Here is a 21684-nt window from a genome sequence, read left to right as displayed (position 1 = left end):
AATGCCTGTAACTCCTATCAGAACACTTTACAAAGGATCATTGACTTAAAGAGCAGTGCAATCTGCGTGCAGGCTAGGCTCACTTTAAATAGAATAATAACTAATGCTGTGGAGATAATATGTAGCAGAAAATATGCTTCCTTCTATCTAGCAAAAGGACACAAATACTTAAACTGATACGAGTTTATTTGCACACTTGTGTGAATTTTCTACTTGAGTCATGTTTCTCTGGTCACTGGGAACTACTTCCCATGTGCCATTCCTCAGTAGCTAACCAAAAAGTCATTTGACCTAGGAACCTGCCAGTTTCTGTTCAGATGCACGAATCCAACTTTCCTTACCTTTTTTTTTTGCCCTGATACTTTGATGGCTGTGTTGCATTAGAAACCCCAAAATTCCTGGTAAGAACTTAGTCTTAGCTCAGTTTTGCTGGGAAAAGTGTCACATGTGGGAAGCATAAAAAGAGGCACTGTAAGATGAGTCTCATTACTTCAGAACAGGTTCTGACATGACCGCACTGGTGACTGTGAACAGGAATTGCCACAGCTTTATTTTGTGCAGCTCCAAACGCAACTGAAATAAAATGATTGACTCCTTTTGTTTAAAGCTGCTATGTATGACAAGAGCAAAGTAGCCAGAGTTCGTAAGCCTATTTATTCAGTCCCGTTCATTCTCTGCTGTTTGCAGAAACTCATGTATGCACTGTGTTTGACTTTTTTTATCCTTTTCCTTGCCTATGTGCAAGCGTTTTTGCTTTTCTCTTTGACCAGATACAGAATGCAGTCTGAAAAAGTAAATTTCACCAGCAACTCTACTTTTAAAACTGAGTGTCAGCCAGGAAGAAAGATGTGTTGTTCAGCTCTCAGAAGAGACTTCTATTTCTCATTTCAGATAAATTGGACAGCCTATTTTCAGTAAAAGCTTTAAATTTGATTTGTTTTCCAAGATACCCAGATTAACTAATTGTAGCCCATTATGCTCTGAGAATTTGCAGGCCTCAGTCCATGAGTAGAGAGCAGGAAACTAGGGCTGTAGTCAGTTCTTTAAATGTAGAATTGTTTCAGGTCTAAACTTTACTCGGGAACTCTGATACTCTGAGCCCAGTTCTTATTTAGTGGTTATCCCTTTAAAATGTCTTCCTTGCTGGCATCAGAAAAGGAGCTGCCGCTTCAGACTGCAGTAATTAGTACTGAGCACAAATCCTTTATTTTAACGGTTTTGAGGTTTTTGGTTGTTTGTTGTTTTCTTTTTTAGTTTGCCATGAAGATGTAGTTAAAATTGTGGAATTAGCCTGCAAACACAATCTCTGCATAATACCATTTGGTGGTAAGTGTTACAAAATCTCAGATCCATTTAACATTACTGGTGAAAATGTATTCTACTTGCTTGCAATTTAAATATGTAATCTTAATAATATATTGTACCAATAACTCAATAGTTATTTTTTTTTAGTAGCACTTCAAATATAGTCTTAATTTTTTAATGATCTTGCAGTATTAAAAACTGCTATATTCAGTTTAGTGGAAGTCATTAAAAGTGTGTCAACACCTTGAATATTGAACATGCAAGAGTAGTGATTATGTTAACCTGAAGTCTACCTCTGGGCCTTGGAAGGCTTCTAGGAAACTAGAGATTCAAATATCTGAGTTAGAGGTATCGTGTTTTTGTACATGTTACTTGTGCTCTGTTCCCACAAGCAGGTATAAATCAGGGGTTTTTTGTTGTTGTGCTGTTGAAGTTCATAGGTCCAGGGAGGATTGTGGTCAGATACTGCACTGCAGAACCATTAACCGTAATTCTAATTCTCTTTCAGACATTGTTCAGTTTGAAAGTTAGATTAGACTCTCCTGTGGCAAGGGGTTTTCAGGGAATGTTCCAGGTACAGAGTACAGGTAAAGGCCTGTATAATCTGTGTCCTCCTCAGCCTGAAGGATTTCTAAACACCTTCAGGCTTATAATTGTGGATGTTTTTTCCTCTAAATCTGAAGTAGAGTGGTCAGCTACCTGGTTTTGACTTAAAGCTCAGAGAATGTGTGATGTTGGTGAGCTCATTCTGTGAGAAGCTTTTTATCAAGAACTCTTAATTCTGTGGGATAAATCTGTGTGTTTTACTTGGTACTTCCTTATGCTGCAGGAGTATAGCCCCTGTAGTAAGGACATTTACTGTTTGAGAAGATGAGCGTGTCACTTGAAGACAATACCAAGCTAACAGAGCTGGTTTCTCCTTAAAACGCTCTTACTTTTGCCAGATACATTTCCTATGGCTTTTGTAGTCTTTGGGGAGCCAGAGGCTTCTTGGAGTCTGTTCTGTGTCATCCTATAAAGACACATTAGAAACCTCTAGAGAGGTTTGATGTTGGTTTTCTTTCTTTTCCGTAGTTATACCCTTTCTTTCTTGCTTTCTGATAACTATTGCATTCCTATATTGGGTACTTCTTAAGCCAGCTTTCTAGGTAGAAGAGTAGTGGCTTCCGTAATGATCTCAAAAGAATATATGGAAGCTATATAGCTTCTATAGTCCCTGTTTTTTGGATGGCTTTGTTATTCCTGATCCTTCCATGTTTTAAAACTCTATTCTGGTCCTAACAGAAGCAGCTGAGATGGTCACAGAATTTCAAGGTTTATTTAGCACCATTAAACCATTGTCAGCTCCAATGCTGCCCTGACTTTGAGAAACCCAGTTTGGGAGTAGGAACAGCCACAAAAGGCTAATCACTTGCCTCAAACAGTGAACTTCAGTGATCTTACTTTATTAAGTGCAATATCAGGAAGGAGGGAGAGAGGAATGGTATGTGAATAAAAGCTACCTGAGGATTTTATGGTTAAATGTCACTCCCATATCTGCAGGAGGGACAAGTGTCTCTAGTGCCCTTGAATGTCCTGAAGAAGAAAAAAGAACAATTGTCTCACTGGATACATCACAAATGGTACGACTCTCAGTTTTTTACTTTTATTTTTTTAAACTGTGCTAACAGTTACATTGAATGGTGATCACTAGAGAATGACATTTCTGTCTTTGCAAGAATGAAATAGAGATGGAAGTATAAATCTGTACCATGCATAATTAAATTGGTACTCATTCAGTTTAAGTAGTACTTTGCTGATGTTAGCCCTGTACTACTTCATATGACCTGTACGTATTTAGTAAGAAAAAAATCACTGTTAAGCCTTCTTATAGCAGCTTTAAGTGAAAATCAGAGGAAGCTACTATTCTTCTATATTGTTTCTGAGGTTAAATGAAAGGCTAGAAGGAAGTTATTTGTTATGGCACTTCACTGGTTTTTGCAGACTCAAAAATAAAAATAAATAAAATGAGTAAATCGTAACCTGTTGTGTAGCTGTTTGAGGAGTGAGGAGTCTCAGCTTCCGTTGCTGTAATAACTGGAGTTGTATTAATAGTCAACTGTATGACCAGGCATGTTGATCCTATAGCGTTATGGTAGGAAGTAAACAAAAATCTTTAACACTTATTTGTAGCTTTGATTGGCTTTTCAACAGAATCGGATCCTCTGGATAGATGAAAAGAACTTAACAGCGTGTGTGGAAGCTGGCATTGTTGGACAAGACCTGGAAAAACAGGTATTTTTAACTTGTCAGGCATCTAGTATTTCTCCATGTTCTTAGCTGGTCCTTATGTCTTGTCTGAATTGTTGAATTTTAGCTTTAATTCTTGTGTTTCCATGCAGACTGGTGTGGTAAACTTTATACGCATGGCTATGAACCATATCACGTTGAATGCTGTATTTGATGAACTTTTTTTTATTCCTTTTTTGCTCTAGCCACAAAATATTACAGTAATAAGGTGACAGTTTATGGGATGTAAAGCTATGGTTTGTTTCAGACCTTAAATATACCCTTGTGGTTTCTAGACATGACACTTGGTACCAATTGCCAGGAAAAGTTCAAATTGTCATTTTGCAATGCATGCTTTGATCGTCTTGCCCAGAGGTAGTTTCCTCAGATAGGTTAGAGCATGTAACAGATATGCTGCTGTTGCTGCTAATGCAGACTCCCACTGAAGTACAGGTAGAATGCAGAGATACATTTGGTTTGGTTTGCAGCTTGATAATATTAAGTAAGCTTTGGATTGGAGGCTAATCCAGCCTCTGTTGCTGTAAGAGACTTTACCTGCATTATCTGCAGTGAAGGAGGTATGCTGCTTCTTACTGTGTTCCTCATTTTTTGGGTACTGAAGCTACTTGGTAGGCTGTCTTATTTACAGATTATATGAACCTTATAAGTAACTAAAATCAAGAGCTGAATTTTAATCAATTAACAGATTTGGAAAACCTGATATTTGACAGAAGTTAGGCTATAGATGTTGTATTGAGGCATTCAAAAATCAATGTATACTTCACTCATTTGTCTGTCTTAGCTAGTGTGATTAAGACACTATTTTCTGTGGGATGAGCAATATTTTCTGTGTGATGAGAACTCCAGGTATTAGTAGGCTCAGGGAATGTAGAATATTACTTGTTTTTGTCAGAACAGAATATGGAATAATAGCTGATAGATGAGGGCTGAAGGTGAGGAAAGGATAATGAAGATAGAACAATATTTGATTTTGTTTTCTGTAATAAGCATTACCAACCAGATCATGATGCTATAGGAAAGCTAGTATATGCTCATGTTTTCTGGATGAGGCTGTCTCTTGCATCTGCAAAGTACATGGTGTAATCTCTCCTCTATCCTGTAAGTGCTCTTAGTGCATGCTGTTCATACAACAGCATTCAAGGAGTTTAGACCAAGTGCTTTGTACAGGCACAGTCAGTTACAAGTTTTCAAATGCACGGTCTTCTGCTGTGCTTGTGTTTATATACAACTTGTAGAAATTGCTAAGTTGTGACTGAGCAGTAAGCACCTAAAGCCACAAACACTTCTGGCAGGGGAGGACCATCAGCTGGATGTATTGCATTACATAGAAGTGACTTTCAATCACTTCAGTTAGAACCGTTTTGTACAACAGAACGTAGTTAATGATCCACATTATGCGGTATGCTTAAATACCGATGTCCAACTGGATTGTTATCAGTTGGTCAGTGCAAATTGATCATCTCAAATTCACTAACACAGTTATCACTTAATGTGAAACTGCTGGGTCTTTAATTCTTCCTGTCCAACAGCTCTGGTGTTGTGATTCTGAGGGCATCCAATCAACCTCAGGTGCTGTGCAGATGGCAAAGCCAAGCTAATACAGAAAAATGAGAAACAAGTGACTACTTAATGTACAGGAATGCATGATCTGCATCACAAATAGTTGACAGCATTGCATACAGGAAGCCCAAACAGATGGCTGTATATTAAAACACATCACTCCTTGAGAGAATTAAGTACAGGCAATTTGCTCACATTTTCTGCAAACCTGCTGCATATCACATTAGGATAGAAAGAACAAGAGATTAAGTGCCTTATTTATTGGCAGCATTTGTGCAAAGTTGGCAGTTACTTAGTTATAATTTTTTTCCGTCTGTATTTGAATTTGTACCTTCTTATGAACAATAGAGGTCTTAGTTTTAAAAAATGGGGGAGGAGTATTATAGGTTGATATGTAGCACAGCATATGCACAAAAGAAGCAGAATAAATTTGCATTTCATTTACATATCAAAGACAAAACTTGTACCTGAATAAATGGGTGTGTGGTCAGGATATTTGGAGGGGTTGTTTGTGGGGTTTTTTGGGGGGGTGTTTGTGCTTTTGTGTTTTTGGTTTTTGGCGGTGTGTTTGTGTGGTGGTGTTTTGTGAGTTTTTTGTTTTGGTTTGCTTTTTAACAAATAACCCTGGAATACTGAGATTTTGGAGTATTTAGCAAATGCAGGCTTTGTAGAATGCATTTTTTTTCCTTTAGCTTGCCGAAAGTGGCTTCTGTACAGGCCATGAACCAGACTCCATGGAGTTCAGTTCACTAGGAGGATGGGTAGCAACACGAGCATCAGGCATGAAAAAAAACATCTATGGAAACATTGAAGATCTGGTAAATATTTCTAATACTTTTTCTATTAGATTACTCTGTTTGGAGGCTTAACTTTTATAATGACTTGCAAGGAGAGGGAAGAGGGATAGTAAATTGTGGTTCTCTTAAATGGTACAGTTTTGGCATCAACTCTTGACCGAAGTGGTTGTTTGCTTGCTTTTGGTGTTAGTACTAATAATCCTTATCACTGATCTAGCAGTCGGCTTTGTTTTAGTACTCAGTGCCTAGCTTAAGGAATTGTGTTACCCTGCCCTGACTTCCACCGTTTTGTGCTCTCTGTGAATCCACCGTAATAATCCTGCCAAACTTCTAAGGTCCTTCCAAAAGGCCCGTGTCCTCTCATAGCTGTTGTACGTTCCTGAAGTTGTCTGGTTGGATCAGCTAACTCTGACAGCAAGGTAGCTCTTTCTACCTTCCTGCCTCCCCCTAGGCTAGGATTTTTTTCAGATCAGTGAGCTTATCTAATCGACCATGTCGGTGCGCAATGGTGAAATCTAATGACACCACATGGTATGTAGGAACCCTGAAGAAGGAAACGGTGGACTGGGAATGGCAGCTTCAACTCTTGAATCTGTTTTAAGCATTAATATGGTTCATCTTTATATTAACCCAGGTAATTTATTTTTTTAAGCATACTTTTAAATTTAAATGAATCTACCTTTTCTATTATAACAAATACATTGACTATATTGAAGTTAAATCATCACTGTTCAGACTTTGCCTGCTTTTTTACTTCAAACTTGCAGCTTTCTCTCGTAGTTTGTACAACGGCCCTTCCACACATGTGGGTTTTTTCCTTCTTTCTTGTCTCACACTCTTAAGTAATGTATCCCCATCACCTCAGGCTTTTTCATCAGCTCGTATTTCACAGACGTGTTTGTTCTGTGCGCAGACGTGACACTTTACTACGCGTGACTGAGCTTGGCAGGAGCTACTGTTTTTATTCAGTAGTCCTGGCTGAACTAAAATTACTAGCACTTACGAAGCGTCATCTGTCCCCTGCTGCCTGAAGTATTACTGAATGGTATGGTTTTGCTTGTGCTGGGAAATGTGGAGCAGAAGGGTTTTCTATCATGGAAGCATAACTGTAGGCTAAAGCAGCTTCTGAAATTTTCATTAGGAGGAAATAGGATTGAAAATTGATTCAGGACAGTTCGTGAGTTTCAAAATGCCACAGTGAGAAAGTTTCAAGGATGTGTTTACCTTCTGAGGAAACTTTATATCTGGAAATGGTGTGTCATATAAGCTGCCTAAAATCCACCTACTGCAGAACTGACAGTTTGTAAGATGCATAATATGAAATTCTTGAACAACTCGGAGCAGGATGAAAATTGCTTAGGTAATAGAAAGCTTTAAAGCCATTAGTTGAAGTTCAGTAATTTTGCTTCTTTTAAAGGCATCCCTAACAAAAACACCCTAAAACCCACCCTTCCTTGGTATAAAAAAAAGCTGAATAAAGGATTGAAAAAACCACATCTGGGCTTTGTATTGCATGTGCCTGAATAAAGCTGGGACCAATAACATTGAAAAATATTTTTTTAAAGCCAACCTTCTAACCTTATATGTGTGTCAAACTTCTGGCGGATTTAATATTGATAACCTATTTTGCAGAGCTTACTTCTGCATTTCTTCCTAATAGAAATATTTTCGTAGCAACTGATGACAGAATTATATTGGCTTTATCAAGCAGCAGTTCTAAAGCAAAGTTTGAGCAAAATTTAAACCTCGCTTTTTTCCTCTGAAGTACTATGTATATTCTGGATTAAAATCCTAGTACTCGTAAAGCTCTGTCTACAGTTTTAACTGGCACTGTCTGCATGTAGCCAACAGCTGATTTGATTTGGCATAGAACTGGGAACAGTCTGTTGTGTGGGCAAACCGTGCTTTGTTTGAAATGATTGTTGGTAACAGTCCTCAGGCTGTCCCAAAAGTTCTTAGGGCTGCCTACAGAATGTCTAAAGTCTACAAAGCTGAACTGTATCAAGCTTAATATGCATTTTGTAGAAGATAAATCTCATACAAAAATATCTGCTTAATGCTAGTATTTATAGTCATTGCGTATTGTTTAAACAGGTGATTCATATAAAAATGGTAACTCCTAGAGGAATAGTAGAAAAAAACTGTCAAGTACCTCGCATGTCAACAGGACCTGATATCCATCACTTCATTATGGGATCTGAAGGTATAAACACAGTAATTTCACATAACTGCGTCTTAATTCAGCTTCTTTAATGGCTTGATGATTTGAGCGTCTTTAGTGCTGTGGCTTCCCGTGTGTCTATGGGTGGCATTATGCAGGCATGAATTTCTTGTGTTAGGACTGTGAAGTTAAGCAACTGAACAGTGCTTAAAACAGATCTGTGGAGTTAGCCTTCAAGTCTAGTAACAAACATCATGATTTAGAGGATACCTTGTATGAATTCACCATGTGATTAGTCAGGAATAAATCGCCTACTACTGCAGTACTGGATTTTGGGGATTTCTGATTCATATTAACTTAAAATGTCCTGGTAAACAGTTGTTAAGTTGGATAACTTGCTAGAAGTACATCTTGCAACACTTTACTCAGTTTTCCTTTTCTCCTGAAGGAACTCTTGGAGTGGTTACTGAAGTGACGATAAAGATTCGCCCAGTCCCTGAATACCAGAAGTATGGCTCTGTGGTTTTCCCCAACTTTGAACGAGGGGTGGCCTGCTTAAGGGAAGTGGCAAAGCAGGTAAAGAAAAGCTGGATGTTAACTTCACTCAAGAGCACAGGTTCTAGCACTAGGGTGTGCTGATGCTCGAGCATTTCTAGCAATTGATAACCAAGGATTTGAGACAATAGGAACTTCGTTAGTGTATATGGTCCATGAGGCTTCTGGGAATTGTGCAACTAAGGATTGAGCATGTTGACTTGGCTCGATGTTCTGAGCCAAATGGTGGATGTGCCTTTTGATAGCTTTTTTTTTTAGTGGGAGTTATTTGCATATCTTGGCACAGAAAATTTGGCTTTGCATCTCCTTCAGCAGAGAGCTTTATCCTCAAGTTAATTCAGGACTATGTATAAGGGACCAGTATTTAAAGGAATTAAGTTGCGGCATATGAGCAAAAACCAGTTGAATTTATGGCGCTGAAGTAACAAAAGAACAAAAGTCATGCAATGGAGGAGTATGACCTGTGTTTAGAAAATAATTCCTGAAGCACGGTGATAAGTTCAGGTGACCTGGATATTTTGAGGTGGCATTGTGCTTACATTGTAGTATTTAGATAGAGCCTTCTGAATAGTGTGGTCAGATGATTTCAGGTAGCAAAACTTAGACATGGGTATGCAAATTGTGTAACATTTTTCCTCGTGGTTGTGCTTCCAGGCAGATCTTACACTGGCTAGTCTCTTTCTTCACAATCTTAGACCAACTTTGCTTTGCTCTGTGCAAAAAATATTAAATAATTTCTATGAATGGAGGAGTATACCCCTGAACTGGGGAAGTACTTTCAGAAATGTTTTAATTAATGCCAAACTAAACACAGCTTTACATTTTTTCCAGTGATTGGTCTAAATTAATGACTTAATGTTCCAAGCCAGATGTTCAAACTGGTACGTGAATGACATGTATATGCTAGTCAGCAGCACTTGCCAGTTCTTCTGTCATGCTTCTACTGCTAGTGCTTGTTCTTCCTGTTAAAGGTACCTAAGCAGACTGTTTAGGAATGCTTAATCATATGGCTGATCAACATTTTAAGTCAATTAAGGAACAAGTGTCTTTTCCCTAGCTATGGGCTTAGATAGAAGAGGAAAAAAAAGGCACTATTAGCCACTTAGTGTTGCTCCATTTCTAAGCTTCTGTTGCTGCTGCTGCTGTTTCACTGCTTATTTGAGCCTGAACTACTTATTCCTCTCATCTGTTGCCCCTTGCATCACTCTTGGTAGTAATAACAATGCTGATATCTGAAAAGCTCTTTCTTGTCTGTATTGGTCTACTTTAATGTAAGAATAACCAATGTGCAGGTTGTGGGTAGGTTGGTCTCATTTAAAACCACTTATCCAGCCTTCTTCTGTCAACCTGCCTGGTGAGCTATCTTAGTTCCTCTTTATGTTCTTTCTTTCTCTCATATGACCAAATATTTATTATTGGTATGATGGAGGTTGAACATGTCAAATCAAGTGATAGAGGTGTACTTACATTTCTGTGTGATTAGATGAAGGCTAGCCTGAAATTCAGGATTTGTCATATTCTTCTGGCCCTATATTTCAGTATGACTGGACGTGGCCGTCACAGATTACATGATGTGGGCATATGGATGACCAGAAGTTTGCCTAGTTGAAGACAGCTGTTCTTACTGGTTTTCAGGTTTCTGTACAGTGCAGACTCTAGATTGGACCCAGATACAGATTTCAGTTGCAGTCTGACAGCAGACTGTTAGCATATTTGGTCTGACTGGTAGGAAGCTAATTTTCATCATAGCAGTGTGTGGTGCTATGTTCTGTGCTTCTGACCAAAACAATGTTAACAGACCAGTATTTTAGCTGTTGCTGAACAGTGCATACATTGTGTGAAGGCTTTCTCCTTTCTCACTTTCACCAGCAGGTAGGTTGGGTGTGGACAAGAGGCTGGGAGGGAATGCAGTTGGGACAGCCAACCCAAATTAACCAAAGGGATGGTTTGTACCGTATAACATCATGGTCAGAAGTAAAACAGAAGAGGAGACTTTTCCAGGGGTTGCCACTCCTTGGGGACTGGCTGGGTATTGGTCAGCTGGTAGTAAATGATTGCTTTTGCATTACTTTTTGGTGGGTTTTTTCCAGTTTTGCTTATTAAACGGTCATCTCAACCCATGACTTTTCCCACTTTTGCCTTTCTGATTCTACTCTCCTGTCCCACTGCTGGGGAGTGAGTGAGCAACTGTGTAGTGCTTAGCTGCCTGTCAGGGTTAACCCACAACAACTAGACTTTTCAATTGATTTGTAATGTATGTGTATATTTGATTGCATAGCGCTATGTTCAGTATTCTGATCAAGTATGGTACCTTTAGTGCAGGTCAAAGAACTTCGGACTATTCCAGCGTTGACTTGAGGTTAAACTGAAAATTCTCAATGTGTTATATCTAGACATACCTAATAGATGTTACTATTCAAGTGAAAACAATCTTAGTCACCCCTTTTTCAATGATCTTGATGGCTATAAGTCTCTGGTATTAAAGTGTGCTTTCTTGTATGCTATTTTTAAATGAAAATTTGATTGTCGTGACATTCAGCAAAACTGTGTATATAATCTTTTTTTTCTTCCTCCCTCTCATTCCCCTAACTTTGACCCCAAGAGATGTGCTCCTGCATCAATTCGCCTTGTCGACAATGCACAGTTTCAGTTTGGTAAGCATGTAGATCTTCTTGAACAAATATCTGTTTCCAAGGGTTTTGATTTTAGTAGCTTTAGTCTATTTTAGGCATATATTCTTTTGCTCAAAAGTAGACAAAGAAGGCAATGAATCTGAAGTTCAAACTCTAGATAGTGCCATAATGTGAGCTTTCAGAAAGAGAAGGCATCTGTCTCTGGGAAAACAGTATCGAATACAACAGTCAGTAAGAAGTCATGCTCTGCATATAAATAAATAAAATTGTTTTGCTGCCTTGCCATTCTTGACATACAGTCTACTGGAGAGTTCAAAATTCTGGAGGCAATTCCATTATTTTGCTGTAAAGGAGCAGAGATAATAGTTTTGCACTATAGCACTTGAAACTTTTTTTTTTTCCAAAGAGTACTAATTAGAAGTCCAGTATGAAGAAAAAAACAATCGGAATGCAAGCGCTCCACTCCCTCCATCGTCTTTGTGGCCCTACTGGACTCTTTCAAGCAGTTCCTGTCCTTCTTGAACTGAGAGCCCAGAACTGGACACAATATTCCAGATGTGGTCTCACCAGGGCAGAGCAGAGGGAGAGGAGAACCTCTCTGCCCTACAACCACAGCCCTTCTGATACACCCCAGGATGGCATTGCTTTTGCCTTACTTTGAAGGGAAATTGGTTGATTCCTTTGAATTTCATAAGAGCATCACAAGTGGTATACAGATACCTTAGAAGCAGTGAGATCTTTGCAAATATTCTCATGTGGCAATGATTGATGGGGTGGGAGAGAGGCAAGGACGTTCTTGTCCAAAGTAGCTGTCTATTTTTAAAGAAGCTCGGATGCAGTAAATGCCATAACTGTATGCAAATAGAACTGGCCTGTAGACTTTAGGTACAGAAAGTCAAGGAAGCTGCTAGAAGATTACTGAACACAAAGGTTTTGTGAAATTTCAACTAAATAGGTCAATATCAGACATGCAGAGCAATCATTTTTGAGCACTTTTTAGGGAAAGCTGTTATTTTAAACTGTAGGAAATTTGGCGAAAGCTGTGTTTTGGCTCAAGATGCTCTTGAGGAGAGCCTACAGTTCAATTACCCAAAAGCTAATAGTTTACAGATCTTGAAGGTCTTGCTAAGACCGTGCTATTTTGATTGTACCCAGAAGATGAGAACATGAATGTGACTGACCTTGAAAATCTCTACTTAAATACCACTCGAACAAGTCAGAATTTCTGAAACTTCTTTTGGGCAGAGAAGCTTCAGTGATGAATCTTGACTTCAAATGGCATTAATATGATGGTGCTGAGAAAGTTGAACTTCGTCCAAACCAAGGAAATCGCCAACTATAAGGCTTGAGCCCAGAAAGCCTTGCTGCTTGCTTTGGTTGCTCTCCTGTGTTGTACTGTTTCTCTCAGACATATACAACAGATGTATTTTCATTTTTTAATTGGGAAGAAGTTAGATTGATCACAAACTTTAAACCCAACACTGAATAAATCATTCTTCTACTTTTTAGCTTTGATCTGAGTTTGCAGCTTATACAGTCACCTGCAAAACATAATTTCAGGTGTGTCAATATAGATTTTTCTTGTCATTATTAAGTAGGCTTAAATCCAATCGCGTTTACAGATTGTGGCTTAATAAAGTAATGTCCCTTTTGTTATCTGGTACTTTTGAATGTAGTTTTAAGTGCTTGGAGGTGTACTCTTTGGGGTTTGTTCAGCTCTGCAGCGAGAGTCCCTCTTTAGTGAAGAGGAAGGGAGAGTAATCAGTTGCTGAAGTTCATGCTTTATTCAGGAGGAAATACTTTGTGAAGTATTTTAGAAGGAAGTGTCGTGTAAATGGTGCATAACTTTTTTTATGAATTGGGCTCACAGCGTGTAGGCCAGATGCAAGACTGTTAAAGTGAAGCAGTAATGGGAGTTCAGAAGTTGCTTGTGACTGAAAAGAGTGGAACAAACAGTAAAAGACTTTCATCTCAATTAAACCCAGTCCTGAGGCAGAGATGTTAATTTAACAGACTCCAAGACACCGTTTATATATCCTGGTAATTTTAGTTCCCCGTATGTGATTAAGGAAGCAATTACTGGCTTTATGTAGAAAATTTTGCACAAATGACATAACCGTTAGGGAAAACACTGCTTAACTCCTAACTTGCACCATTTTTGGCTGTTGGTTTAAGTGGTTTTGGCATAACTTTCAAAAAAGTCACTGATTTTACTTAGTTTTGTAGTTTAAAAACTAATGAAGTACTCTTTTAAAATCTTCCATGTGCCATATACTTATGAAGATATAAACTAGGGCCGCCTTACTTATTGCTAAATGGAATATTTGTGCACAGTTGTATGAATGACTTAAAAAAAGAATAAAAACCTTTTCCTGAATCATCTTCTAAATGAGTAGAGAGAAGTCCCTTTAATTATGATAATCAAAGAGCTCCAAGTGATTCTTGCCATTTCAACTACCAAGCTATTTTTAATTTGCCCACTGAAGTAGGAATTTTAAGAGCTCTGTTTGCCTTAACACACCTTTTTCTCCTTTTTGCCAAAGGTCATGCTCTTAAGCCACAAGTTGCTTCCATTTTTACATCATTTTTGGATGGACTGAAAAAATTCTACATCACGAAGGTAACTTTTGGGATTTAATACTGTTTGGAGCTTTTGCACGCTATTCATAACATTCAAGATTTTTTTGGGGGAGGGTACACTGTCTCTAATGCTGCTGAATTTGAGCGTAACAGGTCCTACATTGCATTATCTGTTACGTGGAGATTCTCAAGGTGGTTTAATCCAAAATGAGTTTGTGTGAGGAGTCATTCCATGAGAGCTGTTCTCACTGCTTATATCTGTAGATGAGATTAATGTGCCTTGTCTAATACTGAGTAGGTGACAGAGCAAGACTGGAACCAATTTATCTAGCTTGCAGACCACTGATCATGAGTTAATACTGATGGAGTGAGGCAAACACTTTATCTTTTCTTCTTCACAGGTTTTTGTCAAGGCATGAGCTATCTTGTTAATACAGTAAACTAGAATTTTAGGAGAAGCTCAAGATTTGTCTTGAATTGCCCATGTAAATTGTTTTTATGGTCTTTCTGGAATTCATCCGAATCAATACCCTTTTTAACACAGAATTATGTAATGCTAAATTTATTTCGCCTAGGCTTTTGTCTTAAATAATTTGTCTTGTTACTGATTTTTTTCCTTCAGATTAGTAACTAGACAGTACCTGCTAATACAGGTATCCAAATGTAGAAAATGGTATCCTCCTGGATTTAGATAACTGTTAGATAGGAGGAGATAAACACTGCATTCTGATCTATAATATTGTGTGTCTTCAAGGAGTGGGCTTACATGAGAGTAGCTAGTATTGATGCTGCTGCTTTTTCTTGTGCTACTGAATTAGAAAATGCCACGTGTCTTGGGACTTCTTTTGCTAGAGAATAACTGTTAGGTTTAAAGAGAGCCCCAAAATTATTTTGTCTTCCCTCCATGATCTGCTGTAGCGTAGGTATGTATAAAGAAGTAAAGATTTTGGTAACCAGATTGCTGTCAGTTTGAAACAGTCCTACTTGGCAATATGTACTGCTTCCATAGTCTGCAGCAAACATCACTGCCTGTTGGGATGTTGTATCACCAGTGGATATTGTATACCGATTCCACTTCTTCCAGCTCTGCAGGAGACAACTTGTGGAGAAATGAGAGAAATGCTGTGTAATAGTTACTGATGTAGAGATTCCAGGTTGGTGAACAATCTGGAGCTTTTATGTCAGGGCTCAGTCCCCTGGTGTATATGAGCAACTGCTGCTTTGGAGAAACTCCCAGCTGGGATGGGAGAGGAGCAAGTTCAGTGATCCCGAGACTGATACTGTAGGTACTGCTGAGAGACCAAGATGCTCAAATCCATCTTACACTTCATCTGTGAATTGCTCCCTGAAAAAAATGTCAACGTCAGAAGAGAGAACACATCAAACTACACTGTTCAATAAAAGTATGAAGTGTTAGTCATTTAACTGGTACCACTTAAGACAAAGTCTTTCTGGTTTACTCTTCTGTGTAGTTTGGGACTGTTCAAGGATAGATGAATGCTCTGTGTTCTTTGTCTACTACTTCACACTGTAGCGAGTTCTTCCAGTGCCATAAAGAACTGTAAGGCATTACCTGAGCATTATAGCCAAAAGATGGCAGAATAGATTAAAGTATTCACAGCAGATGAAATACAAGTGGCTCTAGAATGAGAGGGAACAGTAGATAGTATCTTAATAGATCTTTATTCCTGTGCTCAGAGCTTATCATTGTAGTAACTATTTCTGTTTATGTTAGCAATGCTACTTTTGTAGGACTAATGGATAAGACAGGTCCTGTGCCTGTGGAAGTATATTCTGTTTCACAGTAGTTGTCATGGTGCTGTTTTGTTGAGGTGATAGAATTCCATGCCCTTTTTGGAAATACTAATTTGGATGTCTCTGGGGATCACCATACAGATTTGAGCTTATTGGCTGGAGGACCAAGCCATCCCAAGATACTTTGCCTCCTTGCTGGGTTTTTGGGGGGGTTTTTTTAGTTGTTTGTTTTGTTGTTTGTTTGGGTTTTTTTGGACCCTCCTGTTACCTTCAGTTAACTTCAGTACAGCTAATCTATTCAGTAAAGGGAGTAATAAAAGGAATACCAACTAACTGGGATTTTTCTCAGCATAGCTCTTGTGCGCACAGGATTAATTTGAATCTTTTGACTATTAATGTAACTTCACATAATCTTGCTTGGTGCTTAAGTAACAAGTTACCACAAGCAGGTTAGAGACTGAAAGAGATGAATGCCACTGGAAAGGGGAAGACGTTAAAAAAATAATGGCTGGTCAATACGCGTATTAAGAATATGTTGTTTTAAGTCATAGGTTTACCCTTTTTAACTGTGGAAAAAGTCATTAAACTTTATTGCAGCTTTTTATTAATCTCCATTCCTTCTGAAACCTGCTTAGTAGTGTGGTAGTTCACTGATGTTAATTAAAAATAAAAAAGATATGTTGAAAGTAAGGCTCTTACATTCACAACTGGTCCAAGAAGTATGACTCTTTACTGTTAATCCTGAAACAAAGCCATATAGACAGCCTGACTGCGTTACTATTAAACCTTTAATAGCTTTTTCCCCATTTCCACTGGGGTATACTCCCTGCCACAGGTTTAGAAGTCATTTTACTTCCATAGCGCTTTTCCCAGCATAGAGATTTTCTGTGGCATGCTGCTGATAAAACTGTTTTGAGAGCAGTGATGTTTATGGCCATCATAGTCATCTTTCTGCCTTAGTACAGGAATTGTTGATAGAATATAAATGGTTCCCTGTTGCTCAAAGCATTTAAGATCTGGTGGTTTTTTTAGCATAGGTAGACAGCTGTTTTGTCTATCCTGCTTCTTAACAAGAGAAAAAAGGTGACAGATATAATCTGTTATTTCAGTGGGCTTGTAAATGTTTGTTTTGTCAAGGAAAAACTTTATTGTTTTGGGAGCAAATTTTTGAAATATGGGGGCTTTTCTCTTTGTTACAATAACACTTATTAACCAGAGTGTGTGATGTATATATGAAAAGCAAAAACTTGTTGCTTGTAAACTTGTTGCTTGTATTCTACCACAGAGTCTATGACATAATACAAAGTTTTCTCTCTTTGCAGTTTAAAGGATTTGATCCCAACGTACTGTGTGTAGCTACCTTGCTCTTTGAGGGCGACAGAGAGAAGGTTCTTCAGCATGAAAAGCAGGTCTATGATATTGCTACCAAGTTTGGGTATGCTTTTTAAAGAACTCTTTCATATGAAGCTGGGAGTTACCTGATCAGGACAAATTGGATTAGCATATTTTTATAGTGATTCCTGTATGGATATTTTCTCAATTTACTAGTTTGAAGTGGCCGTAATCAATTAGCTATTGAATGTTCCCTTTGATAAATATGACTGGTGCTAACTCTTAATAGGTAACTTTACTGAAAATCTTCAGCTGTCTGTGTAATGCAGAAAAATAAGTATTTGACTAAATACAGAATCGATGTCATTAAAATGGAAACTAGCTCTTGTAATTGCTTATAGGCATGGAAGCTGCTTGTTTTGTAATATTGGACTCTATACAGAAGGGGAAGACAAAGTCACAAGGGTATATGCAGAATTGGTGTGAGCATATGAATACAAGAAGCTTGTTTAAAAGATGAGTTTGTGTTTAGTTAAAGGAATGCAGTGAATTTCTATCCCACCAACTGTTCTCTGTTCTTACAAAGGAACAGAAAATACTCATTGGAGTGGCAAGCTGAGTAATGATCAGGAGGTTTCAGTCCTTCCACTTTAAGTGTGATTTATCAAGAATATACTTTTTTAAATAAAGCTATTGCTAGTATTAGTCTCAACTATTCAAATGCACAAGTATAATTTTATCCATTTCAATGCTATCCTTTCTGAAAATTGTTTTCATTGTGTTTTCATTGTATGTTCATTGTACCACTTAAAATAGCTTATGAAATCGGAATTGCATATGAGCAGCATGCTGACATTCTGTGGTAACATTGCTCTTGGTCTTAAAGAACATTTTAGTTATTTTAATGTTGTATGCAAGATAAGGCTACGAGGGCAGGGGGGAACTTGTCTGTTAGAAGATGATGCTGTTTATGCTGCTCAGCTAAGGCTATTAGTTAAGTGTTTAATAGTTTAACCTGGTCTAAAATGCTAAACCATTTAATGGTTTAATGGTCTAAAATGCTTTAATTATAACCTTTGGTAGGATGTCTGATTCCTGTCCCCTCCAATTTATAGGAGCTTGTAGGAACACCAGTCAGATACATAGCACTTTCTTCTTCTCAGAAACCAGTAACCTGTGAGCATACAGGTGCACAAATCCAACATGCTTAGAAATGTAGTTATGCATGTTCCTGTAAATGAACATCAAGGGTGTCAAGGATGTGTCTAGTTCTGTGCAGCTATTATGACACAACATAGAGACAGCTAAACTAGCACACATGTTTGATAATCAAAATATTTTTCTTAATTCTCTTTAGAAACTGGTGATGCTTTGCTATGTAAAGCTGGAAAGTTAATTAAATTCTTGTTAATTGCAGTGGCTTGGCAGCAGGAGAAGATAATGGGCAGAGAGGATATATGCTGACATTTGTCATCGCTTACCTTCGGGTAAGTCACCGTTTGCCTGCCTGCTGAAACTTCTGTAAATTAATATAACAAAACATAGAGATGTCTTTTTTTGAAGATGCGTTCTCTGAAAACTAAACACAGGTTGCCTTGGATGATATCTCAAGACTTCTCCCAAGGGTTGTATCTCTTCAGTTTCTGACTAGTGTTTACTCATGGAACTTCACCTGCAAAACACCATAAAAACAGTACTTTATGTGCTTGTTAAGAAAACAGTTAAAGGGTAGAGAAAACGAGATTGATGAATCCACTAGCAGTTGCTAAATAAAGCAGAGCAGCCTTACAGATCTACAGGTTGAATGTAATTGGAGGCTGGGAAAGTACTTGAAATACTCATGTGCTCACTTAGCTCTGCTGTTCTTTGGACATCTGCTTATGGCTGTGGTTCGAATCAGAATTCCAGGGTGAATGGACCTTTAGTCTGAACTGCTGCAGCTGCTGTTATGAGTTTTAATCTTTCTGTTTGAGAGGTTGGGGGTTTTTCCTCTTGTTTTGTTTTAAGAATACTATGTACATCCTGAGTGCTAGATTTTATTTGGCTTTTATTGTCAAGTACCAATCATGGAATTTCCCTTATTTTCAGCAGGCTATATGTAAAATAAGCAACATGTTTCTTTATTCTACTTAGATAGGAATTGCATTCCAAAGAACTATTTATACTAGGTGTTGTATTGGTTAGATGGGTGTTTTTGATAAATAGACTTCTGCTTTTCTCATACAGACTAGCTCAAGTTGTTCAACTGTTAGCTGTGTGCTGTGCAATGGAATCCCAGATGTTGATGCTGAATGTAACTGATAATTTCCTTTCTCTATTTATTAGGACCTGGGCCTGGATTACTATGTAATAGGAGAATCATTTGAGACATCTGTTCCTTGGGATAGGTAAACTGTGATTATTCTTAGGAATTGCTTAAAACTTGTACTTGATCATTCAAGTTATTCCATGCTCATGCTTGCTCATGGGGAAACTTAATTTAATGTAGGCCTTATGTGTATTGGAGGCTCCCTGATGTGGAAGTCTTGCACCTGCGTGTTCCTGCTAAAGTTGCTAGTAAATTACATATCAGGATTTTGTGAATGCAGTGTAGGCCAGCATTTGGTAATATTTCTACTTAAGTTAGCTTACCGTAACTAATTCAGGACTTGAAATTGCCCAGTTGAAAAAGCTGGACAATGGTGGCAGTAACTGTTGCGTGAAGAGCAGCTGCAAGTGTGGGATCAGCAGTGCATTTCAAACAGAAAAGTTTGTAGGGAAGATTAAAAAAAATACTTAAATATATGTAAATAAGCTTTTTCTTTCCCCAGTAATGCAGGGAAATGAAAGAACTGAAAATACAACTTTTGCCCAAGAAGTCTTTTTCCTAAGCTTGTTTTATCTCTTAGCTATGTTAGAGAAACACTTGACTGCAGCAGAGTTTAATATATGAAATAATTTTGGATGCTTCTGTCCATTTGGTAAGCCAGAAACCTCTTATACAGGATCTAAGGAAGCAAGGCTTTACAGTCTTTAATGCAAAGTGGAAGGTGGAAATGTGATGACTTAAGCTGGCAAGACTGTATTCTTGCTATTGAATTTAGCGGTAGTGGTAAGTCCCAGCCTCTGCTTTCAAGATTGGTGTAGTACCTTAAATGAGTGGCAGAAATTTGAGGACAACTTTCAAGCAAAATTGCTCTCTATTTTTCCTTTAGCTTTATAGATGTTGAAGTATGCCAACTGCTTAGTGAGCAGCTTGTTTTGCCTCTTCCTCATCTCAGGAGAGAATATTTTTTTAAGAATTTAAGAAAATGCTTGAAATAGCTCTCACCAGAGTAAATGCTTTCAGAAAGTTTTTCTCCTTTGACTCACAACTATGTATCTTTCTTTAAACCAGTCAGTTCTTGTGTATTACTTCTGTCAATCTGCAGAATAGTTTTAAATCTGTGTGAAATGTCTTAAAAATCTGAATTGTACATTATAGCACTGCAGACCTTTGTGGGAGAACAAATAAGTAAAGAAAGAGTCATTTGAAAAAGTGATTTCTTTCAACTCTCCTAGCACTTTGGATGCACCTGGTTCTGACCCAGAAAGGGGGGGAGCACAACCAGTATAGCTTGTGACAAGGTTTAATAGCTCGTTGCCTTATTGGAACTATAACATTTCAAGCTGGCACACTAGTGCACAGCTGGAGTATCTCCAGTTTTGGCCTTGCAAAATACTAAAAGTACGGAAGTATAGAAAAAGCAATACTATGAAGTCTCAATGATGACTGTCTTATTCTTAGAACAAAATGTAAGCTATTTAAAACTGGTTCTAGAAGGCATCCTTCTGTTTTATTAGATTATACTTTTAAAAACGATTACTAAAGCTGTAGTTGTGCTTTTTGGGAAGATGTATAAAATCACATACTAAGATTTTATATTTTAATGTGCTTCTGTTACAGGGTTTTGGACCTTTGTAGGAATGTAAAGGAAAGGATAGTAAGAGAATGCAAAGACAAAGGTGTTCAGTTTGCTCCTCTTTCCACCTGCAGGTAAGCCATGTAACAACTAACATAAGCATTTTTCTTGAATCTTTGGTTAGTAAGGGAACTAAGGAAGAGGTCATTAAATTTGCTAGCTGGTAGGTAAAGTGCATTTATTAATGATATTACAAATGGTAGTAATCTTGACCTTCCTGTTTAACCTGCAAGTGGATTACATGTAAGAGTGAGTAATTGCACTAATTAATTAAAATCACTAATTCATAGCACTTAATTAGTCTTGACGTTTACTCCTGCTTATATGCGTAGGAGTCAAGTGTGTTGACTTAAGAGCTTCAACCCTCAGTCATAGCATTGAGTCACTCATGAAATGTGAACAAAAAGGATACAAAACTCTTTAAAAAAAAGATACTGTCCTTTTAAATAAGACAAGTAACCTTATGAATTATGTCATGTCACACTGTGGCTGGCTTAACACCATAAAGCTTTGTTTGTAATGCAATTCTCTTCAACAGGGTGACACAGACTTATGATGCAGGTGCTTGTGTCTACTTCTACTTTGCCTTTAACTACAGAGGAATTAGTGATCCTGTTCATGTCTATGAACAAATTGAGGTAATGTATATAAGAGCAATAGTTAAGAGGGAGAGGGGGAAATTGATATCCCATAATAATATATAGTGAACCCATTGTTTAAGCTAACGATTTTGGAGGAAAGATCTCAAAAGTGTATTCATAAAGTTTTGATCATTA

General features: G+C 37.9%; 1 protein-coding gene across 1 annotated transcript in view; it reads left to right on the top strand.

Annotated features, from left to right (window-relative positions):
- The window catches only part of AGPS (alkylglycerone phosphate synthase), a 40574-nt gene that overhangs the window by 9429 nt on the left and 9461 nt on the right, over positions 1-21684 (top strand). The window contains exons 5-17 of the mRNA XM_010191702.1: positions 1255-1326; positions 2848-2927; positions 3499-3579; positions 5847-5972; positions 8046-8154; positions 8561-8688; positions 11270-11321; positions 13844-13920; positions 16958-17070; positions 18385-18454; positions 19293-19354; positions 20893-20982; positions 21447-21546. Coding sequence (XP_010190004.1) covers positions 1255-1326; positions 2848-2927; positions 3499-3579; positions 5847-5972; positions 8046-8154; positions 8561-8688; positions 11270-11321; positions 13844-13920; positions 16958-17070; positions 18385-18454; positions 19293-19354; positions 20893-20982; positions 21447-21546 — 1160 coding nt within the window. The remainder of the gene's footprint in view (positions 1-1254; positions 1327-2847; positions 2928-3498; positions 3580-5846; positions 5973-8045; positions 8155-8560; positions 8689-11269; positions 11322-13843; positions 13921-16957; positions 17071-18384; positions 18455-19292; positions 19355-20892; positions 20983-21446; positions 21547-21684) is intronic.

This window comes from Mesitornis unicolor, unplaced genomic scaffold (assembly GCF_000695765.1).
Source record: "Mesitornis unicolor isolate BGI_N332 unplaced genomic scaffold, ASM69576v1 scaffold2439, whole genome shotgun sequence".
NCBI lineage: Eukaryota > Metazoa > Chordata > Aves > Mesitornithiformes > Mesitornithidae > Mesitornis > Mesitornis unicolor.
Note: the sequence above shows the minus strand (reverse complement) of the source record. Positions and strands in the feature narration are given on the sequence as shown.